General features: G+C 41.6%; 1 protein-coding gene across 1 annotated transcript in view; it reads right to left on the bottom strand.

Moving 5' to 3' along the window:
• The window catches only part of COL4A4 (collagen type IV alpha 4 chain), a 123,571-nt gene that overhangs the window by 30,788 nt on the left and 66,666 nt on the right, over window positions 1-26,117 (bottom strand). Inside the window, exons 28-37 of the mRNA XM_038749161.1 lie at window positions 25,500-25,718; window positions 22,876-23,037; window positions 17,739-17,909; window positions 16,644-16,787; window positions 13,786-13,893; window positions 12,659-12,840; window positions 11,908-11,971; window positions 9,837-9,911; window positions 7,799-7,906; window positions 6,532-6,639 (exon numbers count right to left, since the gene is read on the bottom strand). Coding sequence (XP_038605089.1) covers window positions 6,532-6,639; window positions 7,799-7,906; window positions 9,837-9,911; window positions 11,908-11,971; window positions 12,659-12,840; window positions 13,786-13,893; window positions 16,644-16,787; window positions 17,739-17,909; window positions 22,876-23,037; window positions 25,500-25,718 — 1,341 coding nt within the window. The remainder of the gene's footprint in view (window positions 1-6,531; window positions 6,640-7,798; window positions 7,907-9,836; window positions 9,912-11,907; window positions 11,972-12,658; window positions 12,841-13,785; window positions 13,894-16,643; window positions 16,788-17,738; window positions 17,910-22,875; window positions 23,038-25,499; window positions 25,719-26,117) is intronic.

Here is a 26,117-nt window from a genome sequence, read left to right as displayed (position 1 = left end):
AGGCTTGGGAGTCAGAGGTTATGGGTTCTAATCCCAGCTCCGCCGCTTGTCAGTTGTGTGACTTTGGGCAAGTCACTTAATTTCTGTGCACCTCAGTTACCTCATCTGTAAAACGGGGATTAAGACTGTGAGCCCCATGTGAGACAACCTGATCACCTTATATCCCCCCAGCGCTTAGAACAGTGCTTTGCACATAGTAAGCGCTTAACAAATACCATAAAAAGTGCTAATTAAAAATCTTGTCACCATTCATCAGCTGGATCTCTTTATCTCTTGATGGTTCATCCTGCTCTAACTGGCTAGCTGCTTCACAGTAAATAAAAATCTCTTCATTGATACTAAGAACTCTTCAACATGTGTGACTTGGATTTTTAAATCAGCTTATTGCTATCATCTATCTTTTGTCCTTCCCAGATAAAATAATCACTTAGTTTCTCTCATTAGGAATTTCCCTCATCCCTAAATTAATTTTACTTTAACCCTTAAACATTCTCTCACTAATGCAGTGAGATTATATATGCACAGAGAAGAAGCGTGGCTCAGTGGAAAGAGCATGGGCTTTGGAGTCAGTGGTCATGGGTTCAAGTCCTGCATCCACCAATTGTCAGCTGTGTGATTTTGGGCAAGTCACTTAACTTCTCTGTGCCTCGGTTACCTCATCTGTAAAATGGGGATTGACTGTGAGCCCCACGTGGGACAATCTGATCACCTTGTATCCCCCCCAGCACTTAGAACAGTGCTTTGCACATAGTAAGCGCTTAATAAATGCCATTATTATTATTATACAAAATTTTGGGCCCTTTCGGTAATCTTAAGCAATCATCCCTGCTATCTCTAATCTAGACTTTCCTTTACCACTTTTGGTAGCATTGTCTTAGTTTCTAGTCCCTTTTTGCATTTTTTGAGTTATATTAACAAACATTATACCAGAGATACATGCAGACCTTCATCTGCCAATTTTAAAAATTACTGCAATGTGTCAAAAATGATTATAACAGTTTTTGGAAACCGTCTTACTGTTAAAAAGTGTTTTGATCTTAAACTGCATCCACCAAGATTGATGACTTGGTTTACATGGCTTTCTGGGGAATTTCTAGCACTTTTGCCAACAATCCATTGTAATATCAACACATCTTCATCTAGAGCATAGATTGTCACAATCACATGCTTCCTGCCACAACCAAACTGGCTGAACTATATCTGACCCACTCTATCTTTTAAAATTAATGAGACTGTGTTTATGTTGTGATTTTCGAAAAGGGGTTCTTTGCTTTTGCTTGCGGCCTGATAACTTGGGTTCCTAAATCTCAAAGTAGTTCATGCATAAATATATTTAATATTTTGGATGAGGAGCAGATGAGGAGCAATTAGTCAAACAAAAGCTCATTCTTAACAACTCTTTAATTCACCTCAGTCAGCCTTAAACTTAATAAGCATTATTTAAGCATAGAATCATAGAACATTTGTGAGCCAACTTTTTTTATTGTAAATGAAGGCCAAAATTATACCTGTTCTCCATTTCAACCAGAATTGTAGACCAAGTCACTTTAGATCCCTAATCAGTCTGGATATGCAAAACAAAAATGACCCCTTAGTCCAGTTTAAAAAATTGGAAAAAAATTATTTTCTCCCATAAAACATATAAGATGTTTTTGCAACTGCCCAGCTACTCTCATTTTAACTATAGTATTTGTTTTCCAATAGGAGATGATTGTACAATGCTTTATCTTTGCCTTCTAATTGAGACTTGTGACAAGTTTCCTTTCCCCATCTCAGGAAAACATTTCCTATCCAGATGCAATTATTTTAGGCTTCCATTAAAAGCTTTGGGTTTCAATAGTTTATAGTAAACTGATTTATACAGGTCTTTGCAAAATGCTGTTTTTCCTTTCAGAGAATCTTTACTGTAAAAAGAACATACTTTCTTAGCATATGTTTATGCCGTAACTAATATTAATCAATCAATCAATCAATCGTATTTATTGAGCGCTTACTGTGTGCAGAGCACTGTACTAAGCGCTTGGGAAGTACAAGTCGGCAACACATAGAGACAGTCCCTACCCAACAGCGGGCTCACAGTCTAGAAGGGGGAGACAGAGAACAAAACCAAACGTACTAACAAAATAAAATAAATAGAATAGATATGTACAAGATAAATAAATAGACAAATAAATACGTACAAACATATATACATATATACAGGTGCTGTGGGGAAGGGAAGGAGGTAAGATGGGGGGATGGAGACAACTCAAAATGTGTATGTCCTTTCTAACAGAACTCCTTGCATTCAGTAGCAGCTTAACTGAGACAACTGAACCTCCCCACAGAATTGTTTAGAATGTTTTTCAAATGCTACCAATTTACTTTCTAATTTATTATTAGCGTAGGCATTCCTTTAGTATTATTAAATGATAGATGGTACGAAAGAATTAGAGAAGTGTTCACTATTCATAAACATTTCAAATTCAGAAATGTATTGCACTGGTAAATCTATTCTGTTAATCCAATACAGAGAAATAGTGTCACTGCATGGCCAAAAACCATACTGCAGTTTGTGTCATTGTTGGGAATGTGTGAGTGGGGAAATATATATATATATATCTATCTATATATATATATATATACATATATATGTATATATATATGTATATATATATATATGTATAGATATAGATATATATATATTGAGAGAGAGAGAGAGAGAGAGAGAGAGAGAGAGAGAGAGAGAGAGAGAGAGAGAGAGAGATCTTTATTTCATAGTGCTTTTGTTCAAGGAGCAGCTTTTCCTAAATGTGTTCCTATTTAAGTTCACTAACGATGGAATGCACTTTTTCATCTCTTACTGTCACCTTTAAGATGTCTGACAATAAAGAGGAATTCAAAAGAGCAGGTAAAATCTGTACAGTATGATTTTAAAAAGGCTCTATATTACCCGAATGCATGGCGAGAAAATAAGGAAGGAACCGCATCAAAATATACAGCCTTAGAAAGGCAGAGGAGAGCTTAAGCCTGTCTTTGGCCTCAGGGAGCACCTGGGCCAGGCCTGTTTTGACAACAGGAGCGCAGGGCTAGAGGAGCACTTTTTTTCTCCCTTTGCACATGCAGTCACTTACCCTATAATTCCTCAGTCTCTGGGGTTTGAGATGCCCTAGCCCTTCTAGATTCTGGGGTCAGCTTCTTGGGACCTATTTGAGGAACAAGTGCCTATGGAGGCATTGGGCCTGAGTGGCCAATCTCCAGGGTTGGAAGGGCTGCCTCAGGCCATGGCTTCAGAATTGATTTTTTTAATGGTATTTGTTAAAACACTTACCCTGTGCCAGGAACATTACTAAGTGCAAGGGTAGATACACAATAATCAGGTTGGATGCAATCCCTGCTCCACGCAGGGCTCACAATCTTAATCCCCATTTTACAGATGAGATAACTGAGTCATAGAGAAGTTAACTGACCTGTCCAAGGTTTTACCAGCGAAGATGTTGTGGAGCATAGATTAGAATCCAGGTGCTTTGACTCCCGGGCAGGTACTGTTTTCACTAGTCCACCCTGATTCCCATAATTCTGAGAATGAAGCTCAACAGCAGGTGGGGTATTGTGGCCTTGACACTGTACTCTAGACTGTAAGCTTTTCCTCTAGATTGTAAGCTCACCATGGGCTGGGAATGTATCTGTTATATTATTATATTGTACTCTCCCAAGTGCTTAATACAGTGCTCTGCGCGTAGTAAATGCTCAGTAAATATGAATGACTTACTGCTTCATCCATTGCCCTGGTTCTGCCTGATTGATGAACAATAGGCAAGACCTCAGGCAGCTCTGCATGTGCCCTCTTTCTCTATTACCTGTCTCTGTGGACTCTGGAGGATAACTGAGGTCCCCCATGATAGAATCAGGGAGACTGTGAGGATGGGGGACTAACGACACAGAAAGTGGAAAAGTGCTCTATACAGCATAAACATTTGATGACTACTACTACTACTACTACTACTACTACTAATATCATGGTATTTGTTAAGTGCTTTTCATTCATTGATTCATTCAATTGTATTTATTGAGCACTTAATGTGTGCAGAGCACTGTACTAAGCGCTTGGGAAGTACAAGTTGGTAACATATAGAGACAGTCCCTACCCAACAGCGGGCTCACACTCTAGAAGGTGGAAGTGCTTACTATGTGCCAAGCACTGTTCTAAGCACTGGGGTAGATACAAGGTAATCAGGTTGGACACAGTCCTTATCCCCCATGAGGCTTACAGTCTCAATCCCCATTTTACAGATGAAGGAACTGAGGTCCATGGAAGTGAAGTGACTTGCCTAAGGTCACACAGCAGACAAATGGCAGAGCTGGGATTAGAAACCCTGACCTCCTGACTTGCAGGCCCGTGCTCTACCCACTACTCCATGCTGCTTCTCTAATTGAGTGATCTATTGCTGATTGATCCTATCGATCAAATGGAATTGTTGAAATCAAAGATTCTAGTGCAGGCTGAGAGGTAGGACTAGTTCGATGGTTCCAAAAACATCAATCTCGACTTCCATGGCAACACACTTATTAAAATTGGGTTAATGCCCAGTATTATTTTCACTCAAGGCAGATTCAGGCAAACCCTGATTTTTTTTGCACCTTGGCTTTGTGCAATTTCTTGTTCAAAAGTTTGCATCAGCCTTTGATTCCCATGTTGCAGAATTCTGATGAAAAGAAATGGTGTTCAATCCCCCTAATGTTAACTGGTCAATTTGTGAGGTATCAGGGCTGTTTAAACACTATGAAATGCATTTTCAATCTGCCATTCAGTTTGCCCCATGCAGACATGACCATAAAATATAAAAGGAAATAAGCAGGATGCTTGCTGAAGCACAATGAATGGTATTTGAAAACACTTTAGAGAGCTGAGGCAAAACGCATGTCACAGAAAAAATGAAATATGAAATGGCTCTTGGAACAAGATAAATTTCAGTTCTGCAATTCCAGACCTGGTTACTATTAACAAAACAATGAACCAAATATTGAGTACTGTTATCACCCAGTACAGAGGGTGAAGAGGCTGTTGGAAATCTGCATAGCAACTCCTATGCAGGCTTAAATGGAAAGGTTGGGGCAGGGGTGAATGCACATTCTTCTACAAAGAATGTCTGTCTCTTCCCCAAAGTGTCCCATCAAGGGTATAATAATTAGTAATAATAATTGTGGTATTTAAGTGCTTACTATGTGCCAGGTACTGTACTAAGGGCTGCGGTGGATACAATCAAATCGGGTTGGACACAGTCCCTGTCCTATGTGGGGCTCACAGTCTCAATCCCCACTTTACAGATGAGGTAACGGGGAAGTTAAGAGACTTGCCCAAGATCACATAGGAGACAGGTGGTGGAGCCAGAATTAGAACCCATGACATTCTGACTCTCAGGCCTTTCCTCTATCCACTCCGCCACGTTGCAAACATCCCTCAAGGATGAATCAGGAAGGGAGGGGAGAGATGGGCACTAACCCTGTGCTCCCATCTGAAAACTCTCTCAAAGTGACTTTAAGAACTATGCTAGGGAAGGGGAATGCCAACATGGAAATCCTCTTCTCCTTGAATCAGGCACATTACAGCAATGGAAATAGTAATAACAAATGGTATTTGTTAAGCAGTTACTATGTGCCAAGCACTGTACTGTACAAGATACTCAGGTCAGACACAGGCATGGTCCCATCCTGGGGCTTATAGTCTAAGTAGGAAGAATAGAAATCGAACAATAGAAACATAATAATAATTATGGTACTTGTTAAGCACTTACTTTGTGCCAAGCACAAAGCACTGGGGTAGATACAAGTTAATTAAGTTGGACACAGTCCCTGTCCCACACAGGGCTCACACTACTAATCCACATTTTACAGTTGAGGTAACTGAGGCCCAGAGAAGTTAAGTGACTTTCCCAAGGTCACACAGCAGACGTGGTGGAGCCGGGATTAGAATCCATGACCTTCTGACTTCCAAGCCTGTGCTCTATCCACTATGCCATGCTACTTCCCACTAATATAAGGGAGAAGGCCTCTGGGGGGTGGCTGTGTTGTGCTGTTGGGAGAATTGGGCTCACCAATATTTTTAAGACCCTTTAACAACCGGAGAATAACAAAATGCTGAAATACTTAAAATCCTATCAACTGAGGAAACATACAGTGATTTCAGGAGATAAAATGGGGAATAAAGGAAATGAAAACCAGTTGAATATCATAGCAAACAAGTAACTGGCCAATTGTATTACTTATTTAGGGCCTACCATGTGCCAAGAACTATACTAAGGGCTTGGGAGAGTACAGTAGATGAGGTAGAAGTAATTCTTGCCCTCAAGGAGTTACGATCTAAAGGGGGAGAAAAAGACTAATTGATAAGGAAAACTTAATGATTCTGTAATGGCAGATGGCCCAGAAGATGAGTTCCATATCTCCGGATACTAACTAAAAAGGGCATGTCACAGGGTAGAGTTTGGCCCTCGCAGAGGGAGATGGGTTAATCTGAATGTAGTGTTCATTTCAGGTACTTGTAAGATTTACCTTTCATGCCTCGGAGCCCAGCCAGTCCTTGATCTCCAACGGGTCCTGGGATCCCAGGATCGCCTATTTCTCCTGGAATTCCTCTTTGTCCAGGGGTCCCCTGAGTACCTAAATAGGGAAAAATATGTCTATTTCAGTCTCATTGTGCACTCATTCATGGCTGTGCTCTTACCTGAAACATAATTCATTAGCTCAGTTCTGGAACCCCCATAAATACCACCATCACTAAGTGGATAGTGAAGTCAGGAGGGCTCAGGGGAGGTTGGGGGAATGGGAGGGGGAAGGAAGGAGGGTGGAGGAAGGGACCCTAGCTTTACTTGGTTGATTTATAAAATTGATTATAAATTGTAGTTTATTGATTATATGTACTTATATTTATGGATTGTGTTTATTGATTATATGATTGAAATTTAAAGAAACTAGCCTCCTAAGAAAAATCTGGAGAATTAAGATGGAATTTGAAATTAAACCACAGAAAAACAGAGGCCCTCCTTCCTTCCTCTCTACATCTTTTCCAATCCCCAACTTCCCTTCAATTGGCAGCCTACTGTGACTCAAGCAGATTGCTCTGGCCTCATTTGAGGGAGCCAAGAGCCATTGGTCTTACCAAAATTCTCCTCCACATTTCTTCTTTACTAGTTGCCTCTGACATTTTATCCCCAGTTAGAGGCAGATTTGGGTAAGAGGCCATGGGCCAGTTACCACTTAGGCTTCACCTTTTCCGGTGGGTGAACAGGAAGAGCATTCATTGAAGTAATTAATGGAAATGTGAGGCTGATGTGTATTTCCTATAATGACCATGACAATCTGAATCCTTTTAGACTGTGAGCCCACTGTTGGGTAGGGACTGTCTCTATGTGTTGCCAATTTGTACTTCCCAAGCGCTTAGTACAGTGCTCTGCACATAGTAAGCGCTCAATAAATACGATTGATTGATTGATTGATTGAATTGAAGAGACAACTGTCATTTTGAGGGTTTTTTAAAAAATGGTATTTTTAAGCTCTATGTTCCAGGAGCTGTACTAACTGCTACAGTGTATACAAGTTAATCAAGTTGGACACAGTTCTGTCTTACTTGGGACACAGTCTTAATCCCCATTTTACAGATAAGGTAACTGAGGCACAGAGAAGTTAAGTGACTAGCCCAAGGTCACACAGCAGAGAAGTGGCAGAGCTGGGATTAGATTCTGAGTGTGTCATGAGCGTCAGCCTGGCCCCAGGTCTCTTCCTACAGCATTCTGCAGCCAAGCACATGGTTCCTGATTACCTGGAAAGCCAGGTTGTCCTGGGTATCCTGGTGGTCCTGGCATTCCTGGGGTTCCAGGATCCCCTGGGGTCCCAGGCAAACCCAGGTCTCCTGGGGGTCCAAAATTACCTACAAGGCAGACAAAAGGTAGAGTGTGAGTCAATAACACAAATTAAGGCCCACATCACATGATCTTCTAAATACATTTCTAATATCCCCCAAAGGAAGGAGACAGTTTCAGTTCACAGATATTTTAGCCTTATGGCCACTGCTACCGTTTTTCAAGAATACCACTCTGTTTATGTACTTTCCTAAGGCAGAGCTCTCATCTCTCCCTAAAGAACATTTTTGAGCTCTTGGCCAGCAGTGAGTGGTATTTATTCGGATCCTGCTGTGCATGTGGAACACTGCAGTAGAGATTCTTGCCTGTGAAACAAAGTAGAAGTTGCCTGATATGGGTAAGGGACAGGAAAATATAAGACATGATCTCTGACTTTAAGGCGCTTACAGTCTAATGAACATGCAAGTTGGGATAAAGTGGTAAAACAATAGCTAAAACAGCTTGAGACTGGATTAAATAACAGACATAAGAGATTTAAACAGGATGAGATAATTTACAGGAAGAAGCCTGAAAAGTTGATGGTATTTCAGTCTGGGGATTACACCTTTTCTGAGAAGATTACATTCTTTCATTTTGTGTGATAAAATATGCTAAATAAATCATTGGAGAGTGCCCTTTCTCTAGAGGTCTAAGAGCACTCTTCAGGTATATTATCCCATTTATCCATGCCATATCCCTGGGAGGTCAGAAAGAGACAGGCGTCATTATTACCATCCACTGAGAGAGAAGGTGGGGTACAGAAAGGTTAAGCGATTACACGCTGCCTATCAACAGCAATATGAGGAAAGAACGTACCAAGCTGAACTATCTCTTCCCTTTGAAATCTTTATGGCCTATTGAATCAATCTGCCGGGGAAGCGGGGGTGGGGTGAAAGGGGGATGTGGGAAGAGACAGAAGGAGTTAATGGGAAAGCAGCCCTCCTCTGTGATTTACTGTGACTGATTCCAGTCTTCTCCTGGCCTGCGGTGCTCAATTCCGAATAATGCTTCTTTTGCAGTCAAAGGAAGCTGCCCACTTGGAAATGGTGTCAAATCCTGACCTACGCAACCCAGGTTGTATGGGTTTGGAATTTCACGGTGGCAACTTCAGAATGCCACAGAAACGGGATAGGTATCCCTTCCCACGTGGAGGGAAACAGCAATTCTTACCCTTCCATTCCATCCTGCTGTTTCCCTCTTGCCCGATTTATTTTAAAAAACAAACCAACGAGGACCAGATTGTAGCCCATTTCAGCACGTAAATCCGAAGGCCAACCCTTCTGCTCTGACAAAGGCACAATTAACCACAGGTGTTTAGGCCTGAAGGAAATCAGACAATCTAAAAATTAATCAGAATGTGGCAGGTTTTTTTTTTAATCAAAATTGAAAATATCATCCATAAGTAATTTGTAAGGGTTTTTTAATGGTATTTGTTATGTGCTTACTGTGTCATTCGTTCATTCAATCGTATTTATTGAGCGCTTACTGTGTGCAGAGCACTGTACTAAGCGCTTGGGAAATACACTGTTCTAAAGCACTGAGGTAGATACAAGTTTATCAGGTTGGACACAGTCCTTATTCCACAAGGGGCTCACAGTCTAAGTAGGGGAGGAGGATTTAATCCCCATTTTACAGTTGAGGAAACTGAGGTCACGCCACAAAAAAATGGGCAGAGCAGACATTAGAACCCAGGACCTCTGACTCCCAAGCCCATGCTCTTTCTACTAGGCAACACTGCTTCTCTACAAATATTTTATTCCTTCAGATTCATATAATTTACTCCACAGTACTGCATCATCTCTGTGGTGATATGTAGAATGGTCTGATGAAAATTTTGTGGGCTGATCCATTCGAACCCATCCATGAGGCAGACAGTAGATACTGAAAGCCTACATGCTCAATTTTTTTTTAACCCAGCTATAAACTGAGAATTTTCAAATGAAGGGAAATCTTCTGTACCTGCAAATCCAGGGTTTCCAGGTCTTCCTTTTTCTCCCATTGGGCCAAATAAACTGGTTGAATCCCCTCGTTTCCCTATAAATATGAATAACGCAATCTATCCGGTTGTTAGTGTGGAAAAAGTGTCATTATCCTCTACAAAGGCAGATGACAATGATTCATACATGCAGCATCATCGTTCAGGTCAGATTTCTGGTGTGCCACTATTTGGTCCATTCACATACACTTAATTTGTATAGACAGAGCTACTCTTCATATCTGAAGATGACACCACTGCTAGTTAGATTCTATTCATGCGTACATTAAGGGGTAGAGGAATCCAAGCACCCATGGTGATAATGGGATGCACAAACACAGCTGCATTGTCTTGCCCAGGTCCCATGACTAGCAGGAGGCATTTTAGTAAGATGACTGATCAGAGTTAGGGATACAGTCTGAGGCCGTGGGACAAAATGTGCACTCTCATTGACATTTTATACTGTTAACTCTCATTAACAACTGCCATCCAAACTGCAAGGATTATTTACTTGTTTGATTTAAATTTGTATATTACACTTTGGGCTACTTACCAGAGAGGCTTAGCAATGTGGCCTATCAGGCAAGCCTATTAATTATACAGGTAAAAATGGATGATGGGAAGGTTTCGGGGCTGTTGGGAGTCAGGGAAGGGAAAGAACAAAAACAGGGCATACAAAGATATGGGAATTTGGATGTGTGCAGGGTCACATAGGAGAAAACACATTCAGAAATGTAGTTTATGCATTTCTCACTATGGACAAATTAATATCAAATCGATAATTCAATCCCGAATTATAATGGTTATGGTATTTTCTGGAAACAAGTAGTTCGGGCTATAATCTCTTGAGTGAAAGCAGTTTACACAACCACTCTCTGAGTTACTAATGGGGAACTCATGATTTATTGTCTCTGCTAAAAGCTCTAGAGAGTCATACTGGATGGACCTTGAAAGACTAGGGATATTTCTGGAAATCATTTTTCAAATGGAAATTGCTCCTGCCACACCTAAATTTAGACAAAGCAAACATAGCCTTTGGCATGACCACAATGCTTGAAAAGAGATTACTGTGCAGAGAGGGGTAATGTTGCTGGAGCAATGGACCAAGAATCCTGTAGTGCCATGAAGGTATGATTACTTTAAAGGGAATTTTCTTTAATTTGGCCTTGTTCTGGAATGCAGCCCTGCATTGCAGGAGAACTGAATACTCTCTTTTCTAAATAGAGAAGGGGTACATGGACAGTAGAAGTGGTGTATTCATTCAATCGTATTTATTGAGCACTTACTGTGTGCAGAGCACTGTACTAAGTGCTTGGAAAGTGCAATCCAGCAACAAATAGAGACAATCCCTACCCAACAACAAGCTCACAGTCTAGAAGTCCATCTAGGAACTTCCTGGATTAATACTGCTGGTAAATATTAGAATTTACTTTGGAGTCTGGAAGTATCAGTCTCTTTTGAATGCCCACAGGATAATTTGGGGCATGTTAGAAATCCCATGTCCCTCACTGCAAATCCATAGCTGTTGGTGGGAAAAGAAATATCTAGATCTGCCTTCTAAAATCCAGGGAGAAGGTCCAGGAACTGCCTCAAACCCCACCTCTTTGCTTTCCCAAAATATAGTTGAAACACTGATAGTCTTGAACTTTTCAGATCCTAGAGAGTTTTTAGAATATATCTGACCTATTTTGTACTCCATTTTTCTCAGTAAATTAATATTTGATTAGTAAATTTAAGTGAAAATTAGAAAAAGACAAAATGGATAATTATTGTATAGAACAATAAATTTTGATAAAAATGGAAGGCCTTAATCCATGGTCCCAAAGACACCTCAAACTCTTCTGTTTACAAACACCAGAACATATGGGAAGGAAAGTCAGGGGAAACATTTTAAGGTGGAGAAAGAAGGAAAATATTTAATAATTTTCCCAATTCTTGCATCTACATGGCTTCATGGTACTTTTGTTCCAGCCAGACAACCAAGTATCTACTGAGACTTGTAAGCAATTCAGTATTGAGCTGACTACTTGTTGCCATAATGTGTCCATGCATTACCTTTAGGGCCTTTGACTCCAATAGGTCCTGAAGGTCCAGGTATGCCCTGTGAACCATCAGCTCCCTGAGGTTTAAGGAAACAGAAATTTAATAATGTTGTGTTTCAAGACAAATGAGTTTTACATAGTGCAGTATGGCATATTTCTAAAAGTTTCCATTAGCAGTTTTTTTTTTTCTTGAACTGATGATTCTGGAAACGTAATTATCCAAAAGAATGTGTACTTGTTCCCTATTCCAAATTTTTTTCATATAAGGTTGTCCTCTTTCAGCTTATTCTGTGGATTCATGTCACCCAGGTGATTTCCCATTCCCTTTAATGACACTGTCTCAGTAAGCTGGTTCTAATTGCACAATTCATTTTATAACTGCTGAATGGACAAGTAGATACTAAATGAGCTCTATTCAGATATGAACTTCCCCAACACCTACATGCTGGCTTTACATACTCAAAACCATCATTGTTTTCTTTAATCAATCATTGGAACTTATTGGGTTCTTACTAGGTATAGTAAATATTTTGCATGCTTTATATGCTATGTATCTCTCACTTTTGTCGCCTCATGCTAAGTGCAAAACACTAGTCATTGGAAGACATTTGTAGGCAATACTTCCCCTTAATTCAGACTTAGTTTATTCCAATCCATTTATTCTGTTTTTGTATATGCCTTCTCGAGGGTTTTTTTGTGTGTTTTTAGTGATTCTGAAGTCCAAGGAATTGATGGGCTACTTTCCACCAAACAGTATAACTCACCGGATCACCTGGTAGTCCAGGGAAACCAAATACTCCTCTTGAGCCCGGAGAGCCTGGGAAGCCAGGTGGTCCTGGAAATCCAGGCTGGCCACTTGGACCAGGATGACCTTTCTGAAATCCTGGAAGTCCATCTCTTCCTGTTAATCCTTCTTCCCCTTGGAGTCCAGAAGACCCTTTATCGCCTAAAGATATTTAAATCTGAAGAGTTTATCCCAAACCCTGCATTCTGAAAGTCTTCAATGGATAGTTTATGAGCCCCTCTAAGGATCATTCCCACTTGTAAAGGCTTTCCCAGGGCTTAATTCAGTGCTTGGCACACAGTATGCGCTTAGAAAATACTATTATTTCTACTACTAGTTGCTTAGGTTTTGGGAGTTCATTAGGCGAGCTTCAGCCCCAGGTCCACTCCCTCTCCCCACAAACCACGCAGGAGGAACCATGTGCCAAAGATTCCATCTCCCTCGCCCCCACCACAAGTGTTAACTTCAGAGTAAGGGACCCAGAAGAGATATGAAAGACATAATCAAAATGAGGTTAGTTTTCTACTAATATGTACATAATTGAAAATAGGAGAAGAACATATTCATAAATTCTTTTCCCCACCCACTCTTCCTCCACCCACCCCATTTTCAACTGACTGCGGAGAGAGGCTACCTGGGGCCCCTCGAAGTCCCGCTGCCCTCTTCTCCACTGCCACCCCCTGGATGTAAGATCTGGTTGCTTTGTGATTTAAACTATGAAGACAATCCATCAGAACTGATAAAACTGCTCATTTATTGGATCATCTTGAAGGATTCCATCTGATTAATGGGTCATTGCATAAACAGCACCAATCTGTTGTGCAAGCCCTGAGAAAACTTTGAATGCATTAGAACACTGAGGGAAGAGAAGGAGAGTGTTATAAAGTCAGCCTTCCCACCTGAGGAATCCCTAGGTTCTAGAGTCAAAGGGAAGGGGTCCTCTGCTATGTTATAGTGATAATAGTAGTAGTTGAAATAATATTAAGTGCATGCAGTGTGCTGGGTAAATTGGGATAATCTGCCTCTTTGGCAGGATGTTTTAAAGCAGTTTATAATACTCTAATATGTTGTGTCTCTAGTTTTAAAAAACAAATTCAGCTTCCTTACCTCTTTCTCCTGGGACTCCAAATTCTCCAGGCGGACCTAATTCTCCTTTTTCTCCCTTTCTGGAAATCACAGAAATACTACCTTCATCTCCAGGAAGTCCTTTTTCACCTTTAAAAGTAACAAATCAAAACAATCTACCAGCAGGAAAACATTATCTTTTTTATGGTATTTAAGTGCTTACTACGTGTTAGGCAGTGTAATAAGTGCTGACGTAGATACAAGCTAATCATCATCATCATCATCAATCATATTTATTGAGTGCTTACTATGTGCAGAGCACTGTACTAAGCGCTTGGGAAGTACAAATTGGCAACACATAGAGACAGTCCCTACCCAACAGTGGGCTCACAGTCTAAAAGGGGGAGACAGAGAACAAAACCAAACATACCAACAAAATAAAATAAATAGGATAGATATGTACAAGTAAAATAAATAAATAGAGTAATAAATATGTACAACCATATATACATATATACAGGTGCTGTGGAGAAGGGAAGGAGGTAAGATGGGGGGATGGAGAGGGGGACGAGGGGGAGAGGAAGGAAGGGGCTCAGTCTGGGAAGGCCTCCTGGAGGAGGTGAGCTCTCAGCAGGGCCTTGAAGGGAGGAAGAGAGCTAGCTTGGCGGAGGGGCAGAGGGAGGGCATTCCAGGCCCAGGGGATGACGTGGGCCGGGGGTCGATGGCGGGACAGGCGAGAACGAGGTACGGTGAGGAGATTAGCGGCGGAGGAGGCGGAGGGTGCGCTAATTATTAGGGGATTAGTGCGCTAATCATTAGGGGATTAAGCTAATCAGTTTGGACACAGTCCATGTCCAATGTGGGCTCACAGTCTCAATCCCCATTTTACAGTTGAGGTAGCTGATACACAGAGAAGTTAAGTGACTTACCCAACATAACACAGCAGACAAGTGGCAGAACTGCAATTAGAATCCAGGTCCTCTGACACCCCAGCCCATGCTCATTCCCTCACTGACAGCTACTCTCCTTTCTCACTTATAATACAGCTCCTCTGAATGAATCTTCTTCCTTCCTATACTTTGCTTTAGGCTCTCCTGCATCTGGCTGTCCTGCCATTTCCTTTCCTCCAACAGCTTTGCCAAACCACACCCTAATCATGTCAACCCAACAGCTACCCTTAGCACTTAATGTATTTTATCCCTACCCTCAGCATATATGAGGATGCACATTTATTTGTATTTTTATTTGTATATTCCATAATTTATTCAGATAGTTCATCCACATATATGCTTCCTGTTATATCCCTGTTCTTTTTCCTGCTCTACACAATTTGTAAATATTTTTTGTCAGTATTCCCCAATTAGACTGTGAGCTTCTTGAGGGATAGGAATTTATGTCTTGCTCTTGTTGCACTCTCCAAAGTCCTTAGAACAGTGCTTTATACTCAACAGATATAGACAATATAGACATTCAATACCTGCTCAGAGGAAGCAAAGTGAAGAATGAGGGACAGTTAGGAGATTTGTTCAGGAGAGGTGGGAGAATGAACTGGAGAATAAAGGGGTAACAGGGAATCATTTGGGAGCTGGCTGGTGGAGAGCCTTGAAATCCACTTTTAGGAGCTTTTGTTTCTTATGAGACAATGAGGAACCATTGGAAGGTTGGAGGAGGGATAATGATGTGCACTAACCAGCATTTCAGAATAATTTGAGCAGCTGCAAATAATAAAATCTGCAAAGGGCTGACTCTGAAGGCAAAGGTAACAATGAAGATGCTATTACTGATTACACCAGGATAGTGGTTTATAAGATGGAAAATGAGGCAGATGTGTTAAATATAGAAGAAACCACGACAGTATCTTAGAAACCGATGGATGCTCTTGTTTCTTTGCCACCCATATTCGTAGAGAACAGCGAGGTTGCATGTTCTGGGGGCAGATAGGTTGGTCATTTGGCTGACAGTGGAGAGAAAGTTTGAAAGAGGAGAGTGTTTAAGAGAGAATGTGATTTAAGTTCTAGACCTACTAATTTTAAGGTGCTGACAGATGGAAACATGCCAAATTCAGAAAGTAATATGAAGCTGAGAGCAGGTGAAAGATCAGGTTGGAGAGATGTATTTGTTTCTTTACCAATTATGGAAGACTTCCAAATAGTGTTCATGTACAAAAATAATTTTTGCTGATTCAATTGTTTTAAAGTTTCACTTGGCATCTTCCTTCTTTGGTCCACCCTCTATTTTAGCCTTGCTCTCTGGTATTAGGCTAAGTGGACACAGGCATGTGTATGTGGCAAATAGACACCAAGTTCTCCCCAAAGCATAGGTTTCTATGAAGGACACACAAAAAGGGGGTGGAAAATTGAGGGGGAATATGTTAAATCCCTTTTTGGCTCGGTGCCTCATTTTGGAGAAGATGGGAGAGGTACCCTAACACATTAGCTCAAGTTCATTTTCACAGCTAGAGTAAAACAGAATCAATCACAGCGTGTTTAATGCCTGATTCCTTTTGTCCTCTTGTAGTTTAAGGAATTCTTACCTAATACATTAGGGGAAACAAATAAAACAGAGAAGCATTTCAAAATATACAAATAGGAATAGGAATTTAGTATAAATGTCTAGTTTTGTAGGAATTGAGTAGCAATATCCCAACATTAGGATAAAATTAGACCATTATGTTAAACTAATGATTCCTGAATACCATCTGAATGTATATGATAAGGCCCATCTGGTTCTCCTACTGATTCTAGATTTACAGCAAGATAATTAAGGAAAAGACAGGAAATGAAATGAAAATCAAAGTGCATAGTGGAGGTAGCCAAATGACAAAGTAGACCGTTTCAATAGAACATAAACTAAGCCAGGAAAGTAACCAGAAAAGTATACGTGTTCCTGAAACGGTTTACCTTTAGGTCCCCAGTCCCCTTTGTCTCCTGGGTGGCCAGGATGACCATCTCCTCCCCGTTCACCCTTTCTCCCAGGGTGTCCTGCTTGCCCTTTCTTCCCTTGCTCGCCTGGAAAGCCTGGGATACCTGGCAGTCCTTGGGCACCTGGAAGGACACCATGGTGGAAAAAAACCAACACATCAGTAAGGAACGTACTTTGAGAGATTTGAAAAGTTTTTATGTCTCTCATTTTTTGAGAGATGTAGAGTTAAAACCTAAGGAAAATCAATAAAACCAATCAAGATGGAGAATAACACCATGAATGTCCTTGTTTAAGCCCATTGATGAAACTGGGATGTGTTTGGCTTTGCATAAGGTTGTCCTCTGCCCAGTTTTCATCTGGCTAAGGCAGAGCTAGAACAAAGACCTCTGCTCAGAGCCCTGACAGACCTCTTAAAAATTTAGGAATATGGCAGCAGCTGTCTAGATTAGACTAGACTATCTGGAATGCCACTCATGACAAAATCGGAGGGAAATGGGAGAAATCAAGAACACTGCAGAAGTAGAGATGTTGATCACCAGATATGAAAAAAAGGCTGGATAGCTCTCCCTTTTCATTTGTGACACCTCCTTTCCTTATCTCAAGATCTAATCAAGGTAGGACAGACCAAAAAGTGGATCTTAGACATGAAGGTCTTCTTCCATTGGACACAAGCCTGATAATCCTTCCCTTTCCCTTTTCCACCCAGGTTCCCTGTAGCTCACACCCTCAAACTCAAACTTCCCAGTCTCAGAGCAAGGGGTGGGATTGGGCAGGTCACAAGGAAGAGGGACTCGGGGCTACCCACAGAAATTCCTTCCTCCTTGCTCATCAGCATATCACTTCACACATCACTATAAGTGTCCCTGATGCTTTGGTTTCATCATTCTGCATTGTTCCCTCTCTGATGTTACACTGTTGATGTGAGAGAAAGTGAATAAGAGAAGAAGCTGAGCAAAACAGTCCTTGACTCTAAATGAAAATTAAAATAAGAATGGCAACTTGCTTTCAACACTGGATTTCACACTCATTTTATAACTCTGGGTGCAAAAATGTGGGCTAAAAATAAAACATACCCTTTGGGCCCTGAAATCCAGGTAACCCGTCATCCCCCAAATGCCCTCGATTTCCTGGTGGTCCTGGGGGACCAGATGATCCATTCAATCCTGGGGCTCCTGGAAGACCCTTCATTCCAGCTGGTCCAGGGGGACCCACATCTCCTTGCTGGCCTTTCAAGCCAGGGTAACCTGAAGAAAAAACAATATTCAAGATATTGCCATTTTTCCTTAGATTTTTTTTTTACTGAGCCCATGTTAATCATTCATTTGTGACCAATGAAACTCTAGCAAACCATAGTTGAAGTCCCAAATTAAAACAGGGCCCAGTCAAGGCTAGGCACTGGACACTACTGAAAATACTCGATAGCTTTTATTGATCAACTTTAATGCAGATAAATGGGAGTAGTCACTACACACTCTCAAGGACAGGACATTTTCAGCTGATGAAGGCAGCAGCTTTTCAGTTGCTAAAGCAAAAAGGTACCTAGATTCACAGAGGTATGAATTATTTCTGAAGCTAAGTATAAAATGACTCAGGGGAAGACACGGGGCAGGACAAAAAAAACCCATTTTTTTATTTAATCAAATTCTCCCCAGGGGGACCAGCTAAGTGTCTCCTGAAGAGGGGGCAGGGAGGGCAGGCCTCTCTGTTCCCTCCATTCATTCAATCATATTTATTTAGCGCTTACTGTGTACAGAGTACTGTACTACGTGCATGGAAAGTACAAGTTGGCAACATATAGTTGGTCCCTACCCAACAACGGGCTCACAGTCTAGAAGGGGGAGACAGATAACAAAACAAAACATGTAGACAGCTGTCAAAATCATCAGAATAAATAGAATTATAGCTATATGCACATCATTAATAAAATAAATAGAATAATAAATAAGTACAAGTAAAATAAATAGAGTAATAAATCTGTACAAATATATACAAGGGATGTGGGGAGGGGAAGGAGGTAGGGAGGGGAGGATGGGGAGGCAGAGAGGAAAAAGGGGGCTCAGTCTGGGAAGGCCTCCTGGAGGAGGTGAGCTCTTAGTAGTGCTTTAAAGGGAAGAAGAGAGCAAGTTTGGAGGATGTGTGGAGGGAGGGCATTCCAGGCCAGAGGAAGGATGTGGGTCGACGGCGGGACAGGTGAGAACGAGGCACAGTGAGGAGGTTATGAGTCAGTAACTGAGGCTGGCGTAAACTTGCTAACATAGTTCATTATTGCCCATGGAGTACACTGGGCTTAGACACAGACCTAAGTCAGAAGTGCTGACACAGCATGAAGAAGACTTACTATCTGGCCCCATTGCTCTGGTAAAGTGAATTGTGATCTAAAAGTGATAATAATAATTATGGTATTTGTTAAGCATTTACTATATGCCAGGCACTGGGGGGTGGATACAAGCAAATTGGGTTGGGAACAGTCCCTGTCCCACGTGGGGCTCACAGTTTCGATCCCCATTTTACAGATGAAGGAATTGAGGTCTAGAGAAGTGAAATGACTTGCCCAAGGTCACACAGCAGACAAGTGGCAGGTTAGTGACAGGTTGCTGCCCTTCTGAGTAGTCATCCCACTTCTGACATCAAGTCAAAATGGAATTGCATTATCGTTGGAGGTTAGATAGAGCTCAATGTGAACAGGGCCACTGAGCCCAGGCAGAGGGCCCCTAATTATTTCCATATGCAAAGCCCCCCCTAAAATTCCCACTACTTCAACAAATCTTCCTTGCTAGTTCCCAACACCCTACTTCCTATAAACCCATCAATCAATTAGTCATATTTATTGAGTGCTTATTGTGCGCAGAGCATTATACTAAGTGCTTAGGATAATAGAGTTGGTAGACATGGTCCCTGCCCACAGTGAGCTTGCAGTCTAGAGGGGAAGACAGGTATTGGCAGGACACCCCAGTAGAATGTCCTGAAGTCAGGAGGAGATACAAGGCTGCAGCAAAGGAGAAAGATCAGGGCGGATGATGGAGATTTGGGAATCATCTCCATAGAGATGGCAGTTGAAGCCATGGAAGCTAATGAGTTCTCCAACTCAGTGCAGATGGAAAATAAGAGACTCAGAACTGAGACTTAAGGGGTTCCTACAGTTAGGGGGCATCCCCTAGCTCTTTGGCATTAGGCTCCATGTCATTTGTATTTTCTTTTTTCCTGTTTTCTCTTCTCTTTTCTCTGAATTTGTGTTTTGTAATCTGAGTTTGTAATCCCCTGTCTGCCCCTCACTCTCAACTTGCACTTGGCCACGCTGACTCTCTACCCATGTGGACTATAGAATGCATAGTTGGCAAATATGCTAAAAGAAGGAAATGGCTTTTTCAGTCCTTCCTCAGACCAACAGAGCTGTATTTCTTCAATTCGACAATTGTAATGGGATAGAGAATAAATCAGTCTATAGAAGCAGAAAAGGGAATTTTTAAAGTGTAGCATCATTAACCCAGGCGGCCAAATTTAAGATGGTCAGAATGTTTCCTCTCTATGGACAGTGAATCTCAGTCTTCCCTTTTATGGCATTTAGCTCAACATATCTAGACATTATAGAAGAAACATATGGTGTGAGGCATTCAATGAAAATATCTTATTTTCTAAAGTAAAAAGATAGCAGCTTAGAGATCTAATTATTCTTTATTCTGCAAATTCTCTATTTAACTACTTTGCTTAGCTTCTTTGAGAATTTGCTATTTCCAATTCTATTCCTCCTCACTCCAGACTTGATTTAACTTCAGGATCCTACATCTGATCCATTAGAATCCAATGGACAATTTTCATTTGTATTTTAACTTTGGGCAAGTCACTTAACTTCTCTGTGCCTCAGTTGCCTCTTCTGTAAAATGGGGATTAAGAGTGTGAGCCCCCCATGGGACAACCTGATCACCTTGTAAGCTCCCCAGCACTTAGAACAGTGCTTTGCACATAGTAAGCGCTTAATAAATGCCGTTATTATTATTATTATTAAATGGATGCAAACTGCAGTAAGTGCTCAATAAATACCATTGATTTATAGATTGATGAACAGTAATGGGAGAAAAAGTATAAAGTTATGCTTTAATTCTGCCTTACTAAGAGCCACCGTAAAGGCATAAGACACTCCTTAGTCATGTGTAATGGGGATAATCACTGGTCTTTACCCGTCCACTCTGTAGATTGTAAGCTCCTCATGGGCAGAGAACACATCTATCAACTCTGCTTTTTGTGCCCTCCCAGGGGCTTACTACAATACTCTGCACACAGTAAGTGCTCAATAAATACCAGCGACTGAGTCATTGCTTACCAGGGAGAATGTCATTCCATGATATTTCCCCATCTGTGGAGTTTCTTGTTTCCATTTATCCGATATAGAGTGGGAAGATAAAGAATTACCAGTGATTCTACTGCCTGCCTACTGGTGTGTTTTTATTTCTCTGGAGGGCATAATGTTGCTTACTTGAAATTGGCCTATGTACTTCTCTCTCCCAGATGCTAAGCAGTCTGTTTACAGGGCTGGAGGGAGGAATGGGGAAGGTGTGTATTTATAGCTATTCCTTTTTGAAAGGAGTCTGCCAATGGTGAGACCCAAGGCAGGCATTCAAATGGGACTGGTGAATGAAATTCTCTAAAACATGTTAAGATACTTCACTGCTGTGCTAATGCAGTTTGTTGCATTCAGAGCCGGCTTCTGTTCATCAGTCAATAAATCAATGGTATTTACTGAGCAGTTACTGTGTGCTATGCACTGGAATAAGCACTTGGGAAAGTACACTACACTAGCTGTTAGGTTCGCTGCCCACAAGGAGTCTAGAGGAGGCAGACATTTAAATGCATTATGGATATGTACAAAAGTTCTGTGATGCTCAAATACCTAGGTGATGCAGAAGGGCACGCAGGGGAAATGAGGGATTAGTTGGCAAAGGCCTCTTGGAAATGTGATTTTAGTAGGGCTTTAAAAGTGGCAGAATGGTGGTCTGTCATATATGAAAGGGGAGGGAGTTTCAGGCCAGAGAAAAGAGGTGGGCAGGGGTTGGCAGTAGGATAGACAAGATTAAGGGACATGAACCTGTCTCTCAGAATCTCTATCTTCCAAAACCTTTCCTCAAGGAGAACAGCCCCTCTCTTGGTAGCTGCACATCAGATTGGTCTATTTCCCAACTGTTTGAAACTGGGCTCTACTATATCTTCAAATCAGCTATGCTGTTTCACTTTTCATTATTGTTTGCATTCATTGAGGTCTGTGTGCAGAGCCCTATACTAAGCATCAGGGAAAGATTCAGAATGATGATAAGGCACAAGTCCTGTCCACTCAGGGGCTCACAATCTTGGAAAAAAAAAGTGTCACAGGTAGAAGGACAAATAATAATAATAACAATAATGGCACTTGAAAAGCACTTACTGTGTGCCGGGCACTGTACTAAGCGCTGTGGTAGATACATGCCAATTGGGCTGGACACAGTCCATGCCCGACATGGGGCTTACAGTCTTAATCCCCTTTTACAGATGCAGTAATTGAGGATTGGAGAAGTTTAATGACCTGCTCAAGGTCAAACAGTAGACTTGTGGTGGAGCTGAGATTAGAACCCAGATCCTTCTGACTCCTGGGCCCATGCTCTATCCCCCAGGTCACGCTGCCTCTCAGGTAAGGAAAGAAGCCCATCCATGTATGTAAAAATCTCATAAATAATGCCATTTTTGAATACATGCCTGCTCTTTACCTAGTCAGTTACCATAAGCTTAATTCTTAGCATTTGATTTGGGTTCTTAGTTGTAAGGTAAGGCTGATTAATAAATGGCTCTAAATTAGACAAATTACTTATTTTATGGCAAAAGACTGTTTGCTTAAGGAGTAGGTTAATCCATTAGCCACCTTTTTGATTAATGTGGGCTGAGGGAGAATTTTTTAAGTGGTGTAAAATAGCCTTTTAAACCCTTTCTTAGCCAATGTTCTTAGTGCGGATCACTGTTCCCATTTCCGGGTTGGTGCCCTGCTAATTTCAGTCTCCTGGAATGGGCTTTAATATAGGAAGTTGGAAGAGGCAGTGAGGCAAAGAAATAGGTTAAACAAGGATGCCCCAACACATCGCTATTCCTTTGGCTGCCAGTTAGCCAGAAAAGTCGTACCTACTGGTGCCATTCTTGCTAGGTCCCTGCTGGGTGCTTTTAGGCAAAGGAGACCAATGGGACATTGCTTACCTGGATTACCTTGTGGCCCAGGGAGCCCTGGTTGTCCTGGCAACCCAGGTGAGCCTTTCTCACATAAGTGTCCAGGTGGACCTGGAGAACCCGGAGGTCCATTATGCCCTTTTTGGCCTTTAAATCCTTTGGTTCCTGGAAGTCCTGGGGTACCAGCCTCTCCTGGAAAAAATTAAAGAGTTTTTCATTACATGGCAAGATGAAAACACCAGTGAGCAATCCTGACTAAAGATCAATCCCTTAATCGAACATTCAACTAATAAGATGATGATGGAGTCGGGATTTGTTAAGATCATACTATGTGTCAAGCACTGTTCTACGTGCTGAGGTAATCAGGTTGGACAGAGTCCTTGTCCCTCATGAGTCTCTTCATCCCCATTTTATAGATGAGGGAACTGAGGCACAACAAGGAAAATGATTTGCCCAAGGTCAAACAGCAGATAAGTGGCAGAGGTGGGGTTAGAACCTAGGTCATTCTGACTCCCTAGACCATGCTTTATCCACTAGGCCACACTGCTTAAGGGCCCACAATGAGATATACAATTTTGTTGGCCTTTTCTATCCAGGTTGCTCTGATCCCATCTTGCTAAGAATACATTGCAATGAAATGGATCAATCAATCAGTGGTATTTGTTGAGCGCTTACTATGTGCAGAGCATTGTTCTCAGAATTTAGGAGAGTATAATCCAACATAGTAAAGTGTTGTAGCGAGCATTGGGCAGTCAGGCTGAAATGAAAAAGACTAGGTTGAGCAAGCAGCCAAGCAAAGAGAAGTGTTGTTGCTGATGCTACTGTTGGGACAGTAGAAATCTGATTTCAATATTTCTGTATTTTTGTTAGTTTTTTGTATCTCTTCTTTATGGGGAGGGGTGTCTAAAATTTGTCTGTGTGAACACTTTACCTTGGGAAGATCATGCTACAGCTTTGGGGTGGAAATTGACTGAGAGACCTCTAATAATAATAATATGGTATTTGCTAAGCGCTTTCTACGTGCCAAACATTGTACTAAGAATTGGGATAAATTTAAGATAATCAGTTTGGACATAGTCCCCATGCCGCATGCAGCTCACAGTCTAAGTAAGAGGGAGAACAGATATTGAATTCCCATTTGCTGATGAGGAAAGTGAAGCACAGACAAATTAAGTGGCTTGCCCCAGGTCACCCAGCAGGCAGTGGTGGAGCTAGGATTAGAACCTAGGTCCTCTGTCTTCCAAGCCTGTGATCTTTCCACTAAGCAATGTCCTAGTAATTTCCCAAATCCCCCAGGATCCAAATATCTCAAGTGAGGGAATGGTGAAAGCAAATTTCCTGGATGTTATAGGGGAGGACTCACAGGAACTATTTTGTATGGAACAACATAGGAGAAGCAGTCCGAAGGTCCTTCTTGTTTCCAGAGTGGTTCCGATTGATGAAAACTAGCTGTGCTGATGGTTGCATTCTGATATAGGACAAGTAATACACTCTGAGGAGTTTTGGGTTGAAGCATTTCAGCTGTGCCCTGATTGGCCCCACATGATATGGGGCAGAAGCATCTCTGCTCCAAACGGTCCTCTACAACCAGCTGTAACCTGCCATCTGAAGATGCCCCCCGTACAAAATATGGGACAAACGTTCTCTAAAAGTAATGTGAAATGTCACAGAGATCTATCAGTCAATTAATCCATGGTATTTATTGAGTGCCTACTGTGTGCAGAGCACTGTACCATGTCCTCGGGAGGATATAATACAAAAGAGTTGGTAGACATACTCCCTGCCCACAAGGAGCTTATGATCTTCAGGGGAAGACAGACATTAAAATATAAATTATGGATATGTATAGAAGTGCTGTAGGGCTGAGAGTGGGGTGAATATCAGGTGCTTAAAGGATGAAGGTGATGCAGAAGGGAAGGGGAGTAGAGGAGATGAGGTGTTAGGGTAAGCCTCTTGGAGCAGGTGTGATTTTAATAAGGCTCTGATGATGGGGAGAATGGTGGTCTGTCATTTATGAAGGGAAAGGGAGTTCCAGGCCAGAGGGAGGATGTAGGCATGGGGTAGACAGCGACATAGATGAGATCAAGTTACAGAAAATAGGTTGTCAGAGAGTGAAGCGAGCGGGCTGGATTATAGTAAGAAATCAACAAGGTAAGATAGGAGAGACTGAGCTGACTGTGTTTTGAAGCCAATTGTAAGGAGTTTCTTTCTGATGCAGAGGTGGATGAGCAACCATAGGAAGTTTCTAAGGAATGGGGAGATGTGGACTGACCATTTTTTTAGGAAAATGATCCAGGACAAGGTGGGATATAATAATAACAATAATAATAATAATAATGATGGTATTTGTTAAGCACTTACTATGTGCCAAGCACTGTTCTAAGCAGTGTTCTAGATACAAGGTAATCAGGTTGTCCCACGTGGGCTCACAGCCTTAATCCCCATTTTACAGATGAGGCAACTGAGGCACAGAGAAGTGAAGTGACTTGCCCAAGGTCAGAGAGCAGACAAGTGGCAGAGCCTGGATTAGAACCCATGACCTCTGACTCCCAAGCCCATGCTCTTTCCACTAAGCCATGAAGTGCTTGGATGATTATAACTCGTTATAGTGCTTCACGACCCTATAGGTTAAAGAAACAACTAAAAGTTCATACCTGGAGATCCAGGATATCCCGGGTCACCTCTAAGTCCTTTAGGCCCGGGAAATCCTGCAGAACCTTTAATTCCTGGAAGTCCTGGGTGGCCATAAGCAGGATCACCTGGCATACCTTTTTGCCCATTGATACCAGGTGAGCCGGGAAAACCCTGAGGACCATCTGGTGAGGATCCTTTTTCACCTTCAAAACCTGGATCTCCATTGTCACCAGGAAAGCCTATAGAACCAAAAAAAAAAAAAAGAAAAAAAAAATCATTTACAGATTTAATCCTACTACTGGGAGTTAATTAAGTTTCTCCAAAAATACAGCAACTTTCCAAGACTTTGGATGCCTCACTAAGCAGTGCTCTTCTCTGCTACATTTTGGGGTCACGCAAGTTGGAAGTCTTGGTTTTTGGGTAAGTGAAAACTGAAATTTCTGCAGTATCTCCCATTCAACAGACTGAAAAGTGACTGGGTATGTTGGTTTCTCTTCCAACTATGGTTTTTGCAGCTGGAGTTTCGAGTACCCATGCTCAATTTTAACTGAGTACTGGAGGGAGCAAGTGAGATCATGGCTGACTTGAAACAGGCTTGAAATGCTTTTTCCCTCCACAAACGTTCTTAAATTTCATTC

Source organism: Tachyglossus aculeatus, chromosome 7, assembly GCF_015852505.1.
Source record: "Tachyglossus aculeatus isolate mTacAcu1 chromosome 7, mTacAcu1.pri, whole genome shotgun sequence".
Classification (NCBI taxonomy): domain Eukaryota; kingdom Metazoa; phylum Chordata; class Mammalia; order Monotremata; family Tachyglossidae; genus Tachyglossus; species Tachyglossus aculeatus.
The sequence above is the reverse complement of the archived record's forward strand: the minus strand, read 5'-3'. Positions and strand labels throughout refer to the sequence as shown.